We start from the raw sequence: 17,213 nt of genomic DNA on the forward strand, positions 1-17,213 counted from the left end.
TTTAATGTAAATGCCAAAATAATGTATGAATGTATGTCTTACTAGCAGACTAAGTTATAGTTAGACTTCCACATGAGGGAAATGTTCCATTTTTATAAAATTTGCAGATTAAACAATACAGTAAATAATGGATCAGGAAGTCATTCTGTTCACACTGGAATTCCCATACAATTCCTTAGAAGTTCAAGCTAATTACAAATCATAATAAACATTCAATATTGGGCAGAACGTGATAGGCAATATTCCTACCAAAATGCAATTTTAATGTTTACTATAAAAATATAGAGTACTGGAGTTAGTGGAAGTGCTGGGGAAGTACTTTGGATTTAGTTTTGCCCATGCAAAATATACAGTTTAGCTTTAAAAGGCAATTTATTCATTTTCTTTCAGTGTCTGTTTATTGGTATAGTTCCTTTACTAAGAGATGCAAAGTATATTGAAATGCAAATAAGCAGAGCACTGTGCTCCAAAATTCTTTTGTACTACAGTGCTGCAGCAAGTAGCTCTGAATACTTAGTGTGTACTAATTACGTGGCCAATCTCTAGAATTTCTTCAGTGATCAGCTGTTTTGCAGGCCTGTTGAAATGGGTCAGATACTTTTGTGGAAATTAGGGTTTTCTGGCTGTATTTAAAGGCCAGGTTGGTTTGTTTGTTTTTTTAAATGATGTTTAAGTTAAAAATTAAAGTATTTGTAGTTCATTTTACTGTATGTTTACTTTGATCACCTTTTAAAAACTGTTTTCTATCACAGTGTGTTCAGTAATAAATTTCCAGAGAAATCTAGATATTTCTCTTTTAATAACTTACAGTGTTCAAGTTATTATGTTCCTTTGTTAATTGCTAGAGTTTGCCAATGTGAAGTCACAGGTACTTGAGAAGGAAAGTCAGTTGTAAAAATCAAGTCAATGTTGGAGTTCTGAGTTTCCATTATATATTGTCATTCTTCATTATAACAGTGTAGTCTGGGAGAAAAATGCACATTTCACTGTAAGTATGAATAATAGTTCTGAAAGAGATCTTTGCCCCTAGATTACTCCGTTCAGTTTTGTTGCAGGAAGTACTGAATGCTAAGTTTTTTTCTCTCTGACTCTGTGCTAATTAAAATATGAAGTCAGTTTTCTTTCACAATGCATGTAAATACTTCAGAGAAATACTTGCAAGCTTTGAAATGAAACAACTTTAATTTCAGCACTTTGAGGTGCAGGTGACAAGTATAGAGGAAGGTAAAAATCTTAGGGTAAGGCTTACCACTAATGATCCTTATTAGAAAACTTTGCATGATGTATAAAGAAATATATTTTTGTATATACTTGAAGTTATGTCCTTCTCAATTACAGTTTTTCAAATGCAACTTCAGTGTGTTAAGCAAGGAGAATAGTATATTTTTAGCCTACATTTTCAATAGGTGGTTTAACTACATACATGTGTGATACTTGCATTGAAGCTGCTTTGAAAAAGTGAGGAAAAATCCTGAAGTGGCAAAGGGGAAAAATTTTGGGTTTTGGAGCCAAAAATGGAGTTAAAGGTCTCAGCCTTTTCAAGCCTACTTTGCTCTAGTTGTCATACACTCTTTTTCTCCTATAACTTTCTCTGTCATTTTTTGGTACTGTAAACCCATCTGTCTTCTACAGTTGTGGCCAAAATGAGCTCCATATTCCAAGTAAAATGATAAACCTATTTTTCTTTTGTTTCCTAACTCCATTTTGGTTCATTTTGTAGTGAGAGAGTACCAAGATAAATAAATAGAAATTTGCAATAAACTAGATGTAAGTATTTTGTTGCCTTTTATAAGTTGGGTTTACCAAAGCCCAGAGAAAGAAACGGTCAGAAACTGGAATTGAACATACTTTGATTCCCAAAAGAAAAACAAAACAAAGCCACATGTCAAAATTAAAGGGATAAAATAGTTTATATAAAACTATAAATCACTATAGTTGTATACAATTTATATAATTTCTATAAAAACTATAATTTTATATAAATTAAAAATTATTATAACATTTAAGAGAACCCATGTATCTTAATTCATTGAAATTAGCACATTTGAAAATTTTGCTACTTACTTGTGGTAACAGTGCTTATTCTTGCCATTGTTTCATATTTTAATCATGCTAACATCATTCAGTATTTAATTTTGATATATAAACAGTCTGTAGCCACCCTGACTGACTAGCATCATGGTACAGTATTCCTCAGATCTGTCTCAGTCTGAATTAAAATTTGAATATCCATGGACTTATTTCACTCATGCTGTGAATATCTAAGAGATGGAAGTACATGTAAAAACACCAGGCTGCTCTAGGAGGTTAGTTTAATTTTTTTCACTAGCAGAAGTGACTTGTTTTTTGTATTTTTTCTTTTTAATTGAGAATGAAAAGAAGAAGTGATGCCTCTCATTTATGGCAATTCATTTTAGAAACTGAGGTCTTAAGTATTTATACAAATAACCTGGGCTTTTTCCAGGATTGAAGCGCACTGTTCCCAGTGGATGCGTGCTCTTACTACTAAGCTGTGGAACTTTTAGATTCTTCATCTTGATTAGGAGTCTTTTTCTCAAGAGACCAGCATTGGAAATGCAATGGTACGGCAGTCATGAACGTCTGTGAGGAAAACTTCATCTTTTATGGTGGTTTGTGCACTCGGTGATGCTAGTATTTTACTTTGCCAAGCAATAGCTAAAAAAGCTCAGTAAGTAAACTTAACTGTTAAAGCCCCAAATGTCCCACATGTAGCAGAAGATGGCTTGTTCTTCTTGGAAAGCTTTAGTGTTAAACCTGGAAGCAAGGTTTGCTGTCTTTGCCACTCTCTCCCAGAGTTACCGTGTATATGTATGTAGCCTGTGAACGTTTGACCTGCAGAGATTTCTTCTTGTTCATCTTTCGAATATTCAGATTTTGAGTAGAGGAAGGAATAAGCATAAAATGGGGTTGGTCCTCACATACAGTGCTTGCTGTGTTTTGGACAGTTTACTTTCTTCAATTCTGGCCCCATGATTTTAGTATCTTAGTACCCAAGCTGCTATTTTTAGAATGTAAATTGACAGGTTCGCATCCTCTTTTTATTAAGTTGTGTGTTCATATCTGCCAGTAATTTTCAGTAGCCAGACAACTCAGTGTTGAACTATTTGATAAAATATTTCAAGTTAAATTCCACCTTTAAAATGGATTGCCCAGTCCCTAAGTCAGCATCAGTGTTCAAATAACTAAAATGATAAATGGGAATTGTGATCATTGTTAATAGTTCCGTTATAATTAGTCATCTTTCCCCAACACACACCCCCCCACACACCCCGTAGCTTTTCTGCAGAGTGGTTCTAATTCTATGGAATAGAATATTTCATATCTCTTAATGGTATAAAAGAATAGTGTGGAAATTCTAGCTACTTTGTACAGATCTAGTTTAGATACACTACTTGGAAAAGAGAACTGTTAGGAAAACTTAATGTAACAGTTAAAATGGATCAGGCCTATTCCAAAGGCTCCCTGTCCTTGCCTTGTTGTGGAAGGAATTGTTAATACACCCCCTGTACTCACTTCTCTTCACAGAGAAAGTAGAACCGATGTGGACTCCTGACCAGAATGCATGAGTTCTTTCTCCTTTAAAGATGCATGGTGCAGGAGTTACTTGTAGCTTGTCCTTAGCCTAGCTATAAAGTATTTCAAATAATCTTATGGACAGTTTCAAATAGTAGTTTATCCATTTGCTTTTCCTTGTGTTTTAGGCTTGTTAATAAAATATGCATTAGAAATTTTCATCTATGAGTGTCATGCTATGTAGATAATTATTTGTATATTTCCTGTATATAATACTTTCTTGGACACATTTTCTTTATTTTGCCTTTTAAGTAAAAATGGAAGGTGAATGACTGGAGCAAATATGTGAGCTATATATGTTTTTGTCAGCTTGAGGTACAACTTACTACAGTTAGTGTTACAAACTGAGTTAGGATGCAACATCACGCTATTCTTTCAGGATTTGTTGCCTATGAATCTTTGTTATTGTAGTTGCCAGTAGGAACACCGATAGGAAAAGCTTTCAATTCGTTACTGAGTGATATAAGGAACACTGGATACTTTGCCTTAAAAAACTCCAGCAGAACAGCAGAGCTGTGATAAGTGAACGTGGTAATTTATTAGCCTTCAAGCACAGTTGGATCCACTGGAGTGTTTTTGTCTGAAAATATTTGCACTTTATAAATTATTTATTTATATAAATTATTTATATATTTATAAATTATTTTATTTTGTTGGGTTGATACATAATCATTATCTTTTCTCTAACTTACTCAAATTTTGAAGGAATTGCGCAAATGTCTTGGCTTCAAGTCATGTGTATACATTGGTATAGAAGACAATATGTGTATACATTAGATACATATCAAAGTTATCTCAAGAGCGTACAAAATATTGAAAAGATTTGTTGAATGACAGAAATTAAGAGACACAGGTCATTTTCCAGTTAGCTGTGTCTTTACTATTACTTAATCATCTTGTATGTAATTTCATTAGTCAAGTCTTACTGAACAGAAACTTTAATGCTTGCCCCTTGAAATCTGTACTAGAATCCTAGAAAGCTTAATTTGAATAACTCTTACTTTCCCTGAGTCCACATTATCTTTATATTATCCTATCCCATAGTGAGGGACTCCAAGTATGATACAGTATTAATTTAATATATATGGCTTTTTAAGCCAGTGTAGGCTTAGTACATCCCCAAGTTAACTCCTTAGTGGATAAAATCTGCACATACCGTGGATTGTGCCAAAGTAAGGGTCTCCAGTTTATAATGTCAGGTTTTCTATCTTCTAAACTCTCTTCTGTTTCTAGTTCCACCTGATATATTCTTGAGAAACCTAAAACTAAATATGTGCAGTCTTGCAAGAACTGAAGAAAGGTTAACTAACTGTTCCTCAGCATTATTACCTGTGTGTACACATAATCTAAAAATGGAGACATAAGCTTTATTGTTTATTTTTCTTTAGTGGTTTCTTGTTTGTTTTCTTTAACCTCACATGTTTTTGATTTTTTTTTTTTTCTTTTTGGATTTAAATAAATATCAAACAGTTGAATGGTAACTCCAGTTTTATTCTGGTGTCTGTATCAGTTAGGTTTTTCCAGTTTAGAACTTTGCTGTATTTTCTTCTTTTAAATTGGTGTTTACAATACCACCTAATGGAAAAGAATCTGTAATTGTCAGTGTCTTCCTGCTGGTATTTATGCAGAGGATTAATAAAGCCAGGCATAACAAAACCCTTCAGCTGCTGACTGGATAGTTTTCCTTCTTTCAACTGAGTGTAGTTCTTCCCATATTACAGCATGCCTTGTTTTCTGAAGACTATTTAAGATAAGGTATTAAGGAGTTCTTAAATGCATCACTGAAATTGTATTTTTCTACTAAATTTCGTTCATTGATCTGTTGTGTAATTGCCTCAAATATGGCCTGATTCTTCTTCATTTATTAAAAATATTTAGTTGTTGCTCTTTTTTGTTTTGCTTATACCTCCCTTGGGGAAAAAAGTATACAAAGTGTTGCATAGGTAAATTTTTCCTAACATTGTGACCTCAGGCTGAAGTTATTTTTTTAGGAAGCACATTTTATAATGTTTTTCGAACTTCTTCCATCTTTGTAGTTTTTCAGAAATGACTCAATATTTGTTCGTAGGAGGGAGAAATACAATGTCGTTCTAGTCTATAAACTGTTATCTGTGTAAAATATTAACTTTATCTTGAACTTTTCCTCAGAAACAATCTTCAGGAAGAGGGTTTGGCTTTTCCGCTCCCCCCCCCTCCCCCCCCCATGTGATACCTGCTTGAATGTTGTTTCATTTAAATTGAGTAATTTTTTATTCAGTGGTTTTAATTACTTAAAATTGTATTAAAATATACAAGGTGAGTATTACTGCAGTGGAAATGTTACACAATTTTTCAAATCAGACTTCTGAAATACTTTTTCTCTTTCAGGGTTACCAGGGAATGGTTGATGGAGGAGATAATATTGTAGAAGTTTCATGGGAAAGTGTTTCAAGTATCCTACAAGTGGTAAGTGTTGGGGGGTAGGACCCAAACTCTCACTCTTACAACAGGGAACCAAAATTCTAGATCCAGGCAACCACTGTAATTATGGATTTGAATTCTGTGATGACTGAGCGACCAGCACAATCCACTTTTAGGCAGAGGCTGTATTCTACAGTGTGGATGTTTGACACTTTCTAAAGAGCTTTGTATGGTCTTTTATTTGGTGCACAGAAATAATCTTGAAAACCTTTGTGCTAGATTTTCAACATTACATCTCATTAGCCTCCTGAAGCCATAATGACAAGCCTGTATATAATAAAAAAGACATTATAGGGCTAAAATATGAAACAGCTGTTTCGTAAGGCAAGTGTTTTATTATGAAACCCTGTTGGCTTTCTGTATTAAGTGAATTTGGAATTATAGTAATGCATGTAGTTACCGTACAGTTTTCCAGAGCTCAGATAATACCAGTGACTTAGTACATTTCTATTACAGTGTTCTGCAAGGGGGCCATTTGGCTCTCCTTACATTTTACCTCAGCATGGTAATGCTGTTACCTTTGCCAGAGCAAATGCTATGTTTGGCAAAGAGGCCCTACTGCTTGCCAAGCTTTCTGAAAACTACTTCTAGGTGAAGCGTGGATTTCTTTTGAGCTTTCTGTGATTCTAGTATAATAAACATAAAGCAGTTAGTAGAGAGAAAAATAGACTTTTTTTTTTTTTTAAACAGAGATTCTCTAATACTGTGAGATACTTTGTCCATGTATGTTTGGGGTTTTTGGCTGGTTTTGTTTTTTTTTTTTTTTTTAATCCTCTCTCTATCTTGTAGAATCTATAAACATAGAATATCTCAGTTGGAAGGGACCCGTAAGGGTCACTGAGTCCAACTCACTGCTTCTCGCAGGGCTACCTAAAGATGATGCTCCTAGATGACTAGGAGCATCATCCAGACGCATCTTATGGTTAAGAGAAAGATAAGATACCATGGCCAAGCCATGCAAAAGCATAGACAGGAGCAGGATGTAGGCATCCTATACAGCATACATACTGTAATAACACCTTTCTGAGCTTGATAGGTAGGAATTTAACAAACCAACTGAGCTGAGGATCCATCTTAAAAAGTGTGTTTAGTTATTTTGATAAAAGATTTTTCATTGGCGTGTGTTTCTGTTTAATCAGAACAAGTTGTGATACATTGTTCCAAATACACAGTCTCTTTTCCACTTAGAACTAGTGTTCTAAGTATGAAAATACCTAGTTTAGATATGATTTTTTAGTACCGTTTGTTATTTTTAGAACATCTCCATGTGTACACTTTTTTGACTGTGTAGAAGGCTTCTATTCCACCTGTTTTTTTTCTCCAACTAGCTGTTGTGGTTGCAACGTAGGTGGTAAAACAGTGCCTAGGACTGGCTTGAAAGCTGAAACAATTTTTTTTGCCATTGGTAGGGCAAATCATATCAGTACAGCCTCTACAGATTTGAAGCTCAAATTTAGATTGACATGGCTGATTTATTACAAAGTAAGGTGAAGGAAATGTTTGTGCAAAAAAGTGAGGTAATCATCTTCAGATTTGTTTGCAGAAAAAAAAAAAGTTTTTGCAGTCTTAATTTTACTTTTTACTGAGACAATAAATAGGCAAAAATAGACTTTTCTTGAGTGACTGAACAACATAAATGTAGTTGTGTAAATAACTTGTTTTCAGCAAGATGCTCAGGAATTTTCAGTGATAGGGTGATTCAGTCTTTTTTGAAAATAAAACTTCATTTCTGGGAGAAGTTCCTTAAATCATGTTAATAACTACAGCAGATAATTAATAAAACAGGAAGTTCAGCATTACTCTGATCCATGAGGTACTAAATATGGATGCAGTTCTTCCCACAATTCTGTGGGATGACAGATGCTAATTTTGATAAGGATACGCATTTGCTGTTATTGTTCACATATCTTATTTTGGGGAAAAATGTCATACTTTGAAGCAAATTCACCTGAATATGTAACTACTTAGTATCATATCACTTTTACTATTATCATTGCATGTAAGTAACAATTAGATCATTTATTGGCATGCTACTGAAATTAATCCCAAATAATTTAGCATTTTCCTTCAAGAGTAGCTCTTTATCAGCCGGTTTTGAGTGTTTTCTCCCTTTTCCCTTATGTATATATCTGCTCCTAAGAACATAATTTCCCACGGGTTTGATAATTCTTCAGTTTTCATTACTTGTTACCTTAAAATTGAAAGTTGAGGTTATGCTACAAAATAGCCCATGCATGATTAATCCATCTTGAATACAGTAAAATACTGGGTTATATATTAAAACTGTTATACTCCCTTTTTCTAGGGAGGTACAGTTATTGGTAGTGCACGCTGCAAATCCTTTCGTACCCGGGAGGGCCGCCTGCAGGCAGCCTACAACTTGGTTCAGAGAGGAATCACTAATCTTTGTGTGATTGGTGGAGACGGTAGCTTAACTGGTGCCAATCTGTTCCGTGAAGAGTGGAGTGGGCTTCTAGAAGAACTGGCACAGAAAGGTAAGTTTGCATTTAGACGCTACAGACTTCTAGTCCAATCTCCCGGGAAGTTATGTACCTTAACTATACATATGCAAACTATATCCAGAGCTTAAACTCAAAATCAGATGCATACATTCTAGGAAATTACATGGTTCTTCATAAAGTAATAGTTTTTTATTTCTGCACATTCTCTCTTACATACCATAAAGGTTCAAAAAGGCCAAATAAGTTACTGGGCAACAGTCTGTATGGCTTTTTTTCCCTTCGTTATGAATCATTTTCAGGGTCGAAACTTTGAACGTTCTGCTTGAAAAGCCTTTTGCCCTCATATCCAAGCTGAGATGGTAATTCCTTTTCCTCAAATAGCCACACGTGTGGTTGTTACTAAATTATGATTCCTGACTATATGACACTCTTTAAGATCAGAATGTAAGTGGCTGTTGGTAAAAGTGCATCCCACCCAGTAGCTGTCTTTGATAGCATCCAAAAGCATGTATAGGGAAGAGTAAAAGAACAGGACAAGCATAAATAATGCTGTATTGATGCTATATGTTATTCATAATTTATAAATACTCTTGATAGGTTCCATCCATTTCTGTCTTCGGGACTTCCTGAACCAGATGCTGTTAGCAGTCCTTAATGAATTTCTCTTCTATGAATGTATACAGTCTCCCTGAAAGCGTACAGATTGTTGCTGAAAGCATTGTGTAGCAAGGAGTTCAACTTCATTGAATGATGAAGATTTTGAAGAATCTTCTCCTGTTTATTTTGATCCTTCTGGCTTCTGATATCATTTGATGTCCTATAATTTTTATGCTAGAGCAAACAGTGATCAATCCTGATACCTTTCTGCATGCCACTTGAGACTTTACAGCTGTCTTATATTCCCTTCAGCATCTCTTTTTCTAGATGGAAGAGTCCTAATTTGCTTAGTTGTTCCTTATATGTAAGTTCTATACCTTTGATCATCTTTGTTACCCTTCTCTGAACCTTTTCCAGTTCTACCATGTCCTTTTTGAGGTGGGGAGGACCACAACTGCACCCAGTATTCAAGATGAGGGCAAACCATGGATCTACACAGTAGTATAATGATCTTTGTTTTGTTCTCTGTTCTTTTCCTAATATTTTCTAATATTTTAATTTTTTTTTTGACTGCTGTTGAGCATTGAAGCTGATTTATTAATGAAAACAGCATTATTATATTCTTATGCTGAAAATAGCATTATTTTGTTTGTGCTGTTAGGGTACATTTTTCATGTGCATTAGTTTACATTTGTCTACAGTGAATTCCATCTGATATTTAGTGCTCACTGTGTCTTGCTAGTCTTCTTCATTTCTTCTCAGACACACCATACCTTTAGAATGCAAATAATTTGGTTTGATCAGTAAACTTTGGCACGTTACTGCTCATTCCCTTTTCTAGGTTATTGCTGGGTATATTGAACAGCGCAGATCCCTGTAGAACTCCATTGGTTACCTTTCTCAGATACCAGAACTTGCATTTGCTACTGCTCTCTGTTTCTTATTTTTTACCCTCTGTTTCACATTATGTATTCTATCAAATGCCTTCTCTCTTATGCTGTAGCTACTTAGTTTCCTCAAAATCATTTGGCGACAGGTGTTGTCAATGGCTTTTTGGAAACCTAAGTAGAATATGTCAACCAGATATCCCTTATTCATGTGATTATTAAGTCACGTTTGGAACTCTAGAAAAGGTTTGTAATGCATGGTATACATTCATAGAAAACATTTTGATTCTCCTTCAGAATGCTGCATTTATCTTTATGGACATAAGTTACATTTTTTCTTTGTGTTTTCTGTTATTTTCTGTAGTATAGACATTAAACACACTGATACATAGTTCTTGAATCTCATGTTAAAGTATTGGCATTATATTTACTACCATCCACAGATACTAAGGTAGTTTTAAGCACTTAAGAAGCTAAGGTATTTCATCCTTGAGATCCTTTAAAACTCTTGGATGATTCAGCATTTTCACTGATGTCTTGAGTGACTAAGACTTGGAATAGGAGCTTTTCTATTATATTTGCTTATTAATCATGAAATCAGAGCCTTTCAGTGTTGCAGAAGAGATGTCTTCAAAAGTTTAATGCTGGGTTTTGATTGTTTACCGATGCCCATAATCACATCCAGTTTGCATACTTTTACTTCTTCATTGCATGTTATAGACTGAGACTACAATTTGAATGCTATTGTTTAAGTCCAAACCATCAATTTTAAGGTTGGTTGCAAAACTTGATAATCTGCTGACATTTTGAAATGGACTGAAAAGCTCTTGTTTCCTTCCTTACTGTAAGGAGTTCTATGCGGGATTCTTTTGTTTGGTGGTTTGATTGGCTTTTGTTTGTAGTTTTGACTAACCTTGTTACCTAAAATATCTAAACATAATTTTATGTTTGGATATGTTTCATTTACAAAAGTAGAGCATCCAAGCAATATGTCTAAAAGTTGTTTGTGGTTTTTTTGGGTGGTTGTTTTTTTGGGGTTGGTTTTTGGGTTTTTTAGTTTTTGTTGGTTTTTTTTTTAAATAATAATCTTACAGCTCTTTCTCTGGATACTTTACAGGAAAGATTGATGAAGAGGCTGTTAAGAAGTATGCTTACCTTAACATCGTGGGAATGGTTGGATCCATAGACAATGACTTCTGTGGTACTGATATGACCATAGGTACTGACTCAGCCTTGCACAGAATCATTGAAGTTGTGGATGCCATCATGACCACTGCTCAAAGGTAAATTGTTCATATTGTAGAAAACTGTAACAGATATACAGTTGTTTATGCTTCAAATCTTAAGTATCCTATTGCCGTACAATAGTGGAGAATAAAAGTTAATCTTAAATAGAAGTTAGGTAACTAGTATTTGTAGTATTTCTAGAGTAGAAATAAAAGTTCTTTTGGCTGTATCTTTCAAGTGTCTTGGGTTCTTTTTTCCTTAGTAACTGCTTTTCCATCATTCCTGTTGTGGCAGCACTTCAAGCATCTGGTTGTAGAGGTTTCATCAGCTTTAGGGGCAGGCTTTGGTTTTTTTAAGATGTTTTCAGAGAAAATAAAGAAACACCTTGAATAGTACAAAGTAGCATCTATTTGTATGTAAGCTTCCCCTAGGTAAAATTTAAGCAATTACATCATTTATATATATACATACCTTTTTCTTTCTTTTTTTTTTCTTTTTTTTCTTTTTTTTTTCTTTTTTTGGGGTGTGGGTAATACAGCTATAATCATTACAGTTTTTAACTATGGGTCTGCATCATTTGCATTTCTAGTAAATGCAAATTTTACCTCTTCTCTCCTAACTGCCCTTACGTGTTTTAGAAGAAAATAGTCAGGAAAATGAATTATGTGTTGGAATATATATCATTTTAAATACACTGTTTAATATGGCCTTCTGTTTTGCTAATGAGTTCTGTGTTTGGTGAGCATGGTACACACAGGCTGTTTCCTGATAAGAGGTTCTGATTTCAAGATTTTGGACTGAACTTTTGAGTTGCAGTATTACAGTTCATTTGTTTTCTTAATTTTACAGCCATCAGAGGACATTTGTTCTGGAGGTTATGGGGAGACACTGTGGGTATGTATTATCTTCAGCAGTTTGTGCCTCATATAGATATAATTATGAAAGATACGGAATCTGAACAGGAGATGTCTAATCATCTGTTATGTTTTATTAGGTATCTAGCTCTTGTTAGTGCCTTAGCCTGTGGTGCAGATTGGGTATTTATTCCTGAATATCCACCAGAAGAAGGATGGGAAGATACAATGTGCGTTAAGCTTTCAGAGGTAATCTATTAATATATTTGGGATTTCCTGCCATTTTTGCAGATGTTTGTTTGAAAACGGTGATTTAAAAATGTGATCAGGACTTTCAGCAAGCCTTTGCTTCTGGTGTCACAGCTAGTGCTATTTGACCTTTAACAGTTCTTTTCCTGCATTTTATGATTGTTTTGAAGAATTATATGACCTACTCTAGACATTACATAAAACTATTCCTATAAAACGGCATGTATACCTTTCCTCATTAATTTGATATAAGACATTTCACTTTATCAATGAAAAGACCTATATGAAGATAAAATGTGTTCAAACTCTGAAGTGACCAAATAGAAGAAATAGTTCCTCAAATCCTGGCAGCTTAGTGTGTAGCAATTGATTATAGAATTGTGATGTAAATTGCAGTGTTTTATTATATGGAGGTGCTTTTGTTTTTATTACAGAATCGTGCACGGAAGAAGAGGTTGAATATTATTATTGTAGCTGAAGGAGCTATTGATTGCCATAACAAACCTATAACGTCAGAGAAGGTTAAGGATGTAAGTGTCAACAGCCCTGTGATACATGGAGCTTGTTACTAGTAATAAAATTTCTGTAAAGTACGTCTATTCCTATAAAGTAGCTTATCACACAGTTTGCTGGTTGTATTTTATATTTATGCTTCATTATCTGAATCCATATCCCACTTAAGGGAGAATTGTTTCAGTGGCTGTTAATTAGAACCTTTTCTCCTTGTAATGTAAGACAACAGTCCAAAACACCTACTTCATGGGTGCCTTAATTGATAATCTGAAATCATCTCAAATCACTAATTATAATCCTATTTTACTTTATATTTCTTGTAAAATAGTGTTAATGGACTGTTTCACAGTGAAATAATACTGTCTACTTTGGGCAAAGTCTTGTCACTTTTTTCTAAATGGTTGCTTTTCCAGAAATGTCAATGGTATTTAAGATTAAGAAAAACTTTCGAGCTGAAATTATTATTTTTCTTAGAAAAATAAGAATTCTTATTCTTCTTTCTAAAGAAGGTCCTTTAAGGAAAGATGTTGCAGACCAGTCATTGGCAAGAAGGACCTATGCCATTCTGATTTTACCTGGGGTTTATCTGTCCTGTGACTGTGAAGTTTTGTTTTCCATAGCTGTCAGTTTGAGTTTTATTATTATAATTTTTACTGCAACTTTTAAAAGTCTTGTCAATTAAGGTTAAATCATCCACTGAAGTTTTACTCAATCTTTTGGGATGTGCAGTCTTACACATAGATGAAACATGGAGTTAATCACACACTGTAATTGCACTTCTTTCAAGTATTCTAATTATAATATTTAGACCTGTTTTTATAAGGCTGAAGACTGTGCATAATGGAGTCATTGTAACTGTAGTTAAAGCATGGTAATCTAAGCCATATTTTATTATTAAATAAAATGTTCCTTGGAAACTAAACCTGAAGTTTAGTTCTAGGTTAGGAATAAACTAAAACTTTTAACTTCTTGAAGTTAACTTACAAGTTAACTTTAAGAAGCTTAACCTAGAAGCTTAGAAGCTTAACTTCTATAGTATTTTCATTTACTGTTGACATACTAATGTATACTATATGTAGAATTTTATTATTCCAATATTTATTCCAATAAAGCAGGGTAATGCTAATGCATATATGAAATAATGATGATAAACCCACTGTATTTTGAAATTCTTCGCAGCTTGTAGTTCAGCGGCTCGGTTTTGACACACGAGTAACTATATTGGGTCATGTGCAAAGAGGTGGAACCCCTTCAGCTTTTGACAGAATTTTGGTGAGTAAACCTAAAATACTTACTCATGACGCACCACATAGTACAACTACATTTTGATTATTTATTTGGGGGTGAGGTGGTTCTTTAGCTGATTAACTTGACAAATCCAATTACTATACTGCATTAACTGTTTGGATAGCTCAAATTCAGAATAATGAAGCATTTTGTGCAAAGGAATCTATATTAGGATTAAATAGCAAAGCTTCAAGAACAATTGTCCATATAAACAGCCTGCGACATTTTCGCCTACCAAGGAGTGAGTGGTTTCAGCTTGATTTACAGTGAAATCATGACCATTTCTGTGATTGGAAGCCTTGTGCTTTTAAGTACTTGGTTGAACACTTGAATATTATCTATCTTCAGGCAAGTCGCATGGGTGTGGAAGCCGTTCTTGCCCTTTTAGAAGCTACTCCAGCTACCCCTGCGTGTGTCGTGTCCCTGTCTGGAAACCAGGCTGTCCGTCTGCCTTTGATGGAGTGTGTGCAGATGGTGAGTTTCTGGCAAAAAGCCAGTTTACAGTTATTCATTAGCTACAAGAGACCACTGTGTACAATAATTGTCCATTGTCATTAAAACAGTGGTGGGGATATGTGCAGAACTTTCCCACATTTGGGAATAATGAACTTCATGTGTGTTCTCTATGTGTAATTACTTGCAAACCACCAACAAATAAGAAATATGTTGGGTTTGGTTTTTTTGGTTTTTTTTTTTTCTAGTTTGTTTGTTTTTGGAGTTTTTTTGTTTTCTTTAAAATTTCATCCCAGATCTTCTCTTTTTGTTGCTGTAACAAATTATTCAGATGCTTGCATCCATTTACATGTCATACACAACAGTCAGGTTTCTGTACTAAAACTGTTCAGCTTAAACTGAAAAAAACCCCACAACAAAATAGATACATTGATTTTTATTTTTCGTCCCAGGAAGGCTTTAGGTGTCTGCTTCTGGTTTGTTCTTCTCCTGTCTGCTGTAATTTATGCTATGATAGAAGGTAGCTCGTGAATTAATGAAATGTCAGTATTTTATTTTTTTTTTCCACTTTGGAAAGTTATTTCAAAACTATCTATTTGCTGGAATATAGTAAATAATCAACTTCCTGTGTTTTTTAAACACACTGTGTAATCCACTTGTTTTTTCAAGACTCAAGAAGTCCAGAAAGCCATGGATGAGGGAAGATTTGTTGAGGCTGTGAGGCTTCGTGGAAGGTATGGCCAATAGCTTGTATTGGTTTATTATTTACTCTAGAAAAGCTGAATTGCTTTGCTGTTCTGCTAGCACTTGGCATTTTATTTTGAATTTAATATCCATATGTTTTTATGTATTTAAGAATAATAGAGAATACAGAAGAAGAGTTGTTGAAATAGAGTAACTAAAACTCTTATCTGCATAAAAACATGCAAAGCAGTTTTTGTGAACTTTTACTGAACTAGTTTAGTTCAGTAGTGTGTCAGACTAGCGGCTGATACTAGGCTAACTAGTCACAAAGAAAAGAACTAGCGGCTGATACTAGGCTAACTAGTCACAAAGAAAAGAACTGCTATGCTGTATGAGCTGACTAGTAGCAACCATATGCCTGTTCAAGATTTTGAGGCTAATCCTATGCGCTTGTTTGTAAGTAGCTGGTAGTTTTCCAACAGTAATGTTGGAGGGAGACATTCTGCGCTCGTGTCAACAGAGCATTTTCTGTTTCAAGTAATTTGATAATAAAATGCTTTATCACTGATCTATAAATATACTTGCCAGCTATATAGTTATTTTATGTTTTCTTACTACTTTATATTTTCTCACTGTCTTACAGGATTGAGTATTTTCCAGTGTTCTTGCATTTTCAGTTTTTGTGGTTTGCATTTGTATTGATGCTAATGTTATATACCCATTTTAAAGCATTTCTTTAAAATAACTATGACTTGAAAAAATTACTGTTTTCTTAATTTATCTTTATTTATTTAGGAGCTTTGAAAACAACCTTAACACCTACAAATTACTGTCGCACAAAAAACCAGATGCTGAGCTTCCAAAGGTAAGGATTTTTTTTGAGTGTACAATGCCTTTGGGGTATTGTAACAAATAGCGTTTTTCTTCTTCTCTCCCCATCATACTGCCTTAATTCTCTCTTCAGACCTATGCCATAGCATGATAAATTTGTGTATTAGCTCAGGCTGTTGAAATTTTCTTGCATTTTGCTTATGCAGTTTGCAATCATTTAAATTCTGTTTCCTAAATTCCTACAGAGTGGCTAAACTTTCCCAAAGGTCAGTCATGTACAGTTTTAATTCTTTACTTAGATTTTGCTCTCAATATGAATTTCAAAGCTGTAAAAATAAAACAATATTAATGCATTGCAGTGCCTTCTTGATTTTTCAGTAATGGATTATATTTTTATCTGTTGTAAATCAACACTTACTGATGCCAGTGTTGTATTAAATTATACTAGCTGACCGTTTCTTAATCAAAGATAGTGGTCTCTGATTTATGTGGAAATAAGCATTCTATTTCATGGAATATTTCATATACAGAAGATCTGCATTTCATGCTTTTCAATTAAAATTTAATACAAAGATGCTTACTATCATTTTACACATAGTAGTACTCTTGCTTTTTATACCCTTACAGTGCACATTCAGGAATAATCTTTCTGTTACATTTTTTTTTTTTTTCATTTTAATGCAAGTGTTGATGTTTTTTTCCTCTGGGAAAGAATCCATGATCTGAATGATACTGGATTTATCGGTATAAAATGTTCTTAATTTGAAAACTGAAAACTCTTGTGGTTTTAGAGTTGGGTCTGTTGTATAAAGAAGTTTTTAATAGTATTTTGTAGTTAGATTGTGTGATTTTGGCTACTTGTGGTGTTCAGTCTTTTAATAACCTTTTAATAAGCATTAATACTAATGCTTACATCCATTTAGCGTAGTTGTTTTACCTAGAGTACAATTAATAACAAAGCAATAGAAATGGGGACTAAATGCATAGGTAGGGAATACACATTATATATCAAAATATTTAATATTTCATGTTATGTTTTTAATACAGCCTTCTCTGGTACATTGCCTGTGGTTTAAATTACAAATGTATATTTGGTATCTCAGACTTTTCCATTT

General features: G+C 34.0%; 1 protein-coding gene across 4 annotated transcripts in view; it reads left to right on the top strand.

Annotated features, from left to right (window-relative positions):
• Window positions 1-17,213, top strand: part of PFKP (phosphofructokinase, platelet) — a 45,026-nt gene that overhangs the window by 9,820 nt on the left and 17,993 nt on the right. For all 4 annotated transcript variants that reach the window (XM_030479547.1, XM_030479565.1, XM_030479555.1 and 1 more), the window contains exons 4-13: window positions 5,962-6,039; window positions 8,360-8,549; window positions 11,118-11,283; window positions 12,077-12,121; window positions 12,222-12,330; window positions 12,765-12,860; window positions 14,023-14,115; window positions 14,479-14,604; window positions 15,253-15,317; window positions 16,063-16,132. In XM_030479547.1, coding sequence (XP_030335407.1) covers window positions 5,962-6,039; window positions 8,360-8,549; window positions 11,118-11,283; window positions 12,077-12,121; window positions 12,222-12,330; window positions 12,765-12,860; window positions 14,023-14,115; window positions 14,479-14,604; window positions 15,253-15,317; window positions 16,063-16,132 — 1,038 coding nt within the window. The remainder of the gene's footprint in view (window positions 1-5,961; window positions 6,040-8,359; window positions 8,550-11,117; window positions 11,284-12,076; window positions 12,122-12,221; window positions 12,331-12,764; window positions 12,861-14,022; window positions 14,116-14,478; window positions 14,605-15,252; window positions 15,318-16,062; window positions 16,133-17,213) is intronic.

The sequence above is a fragment of the Strigops habroptila genome, chromosome 1 (genome assembly GCF_004027225.2).
Source record: "Strigops habroptila isolate Jane chromosome 1, bStrHab1.2.pri, whole genome shotgun sequence".
Taxonomy (NCBI): Eukaryota; Metazoa; Chordata; class Aves; order Psittaciformes; family Psittacidae; genus Strigops; species Strigops habroptila.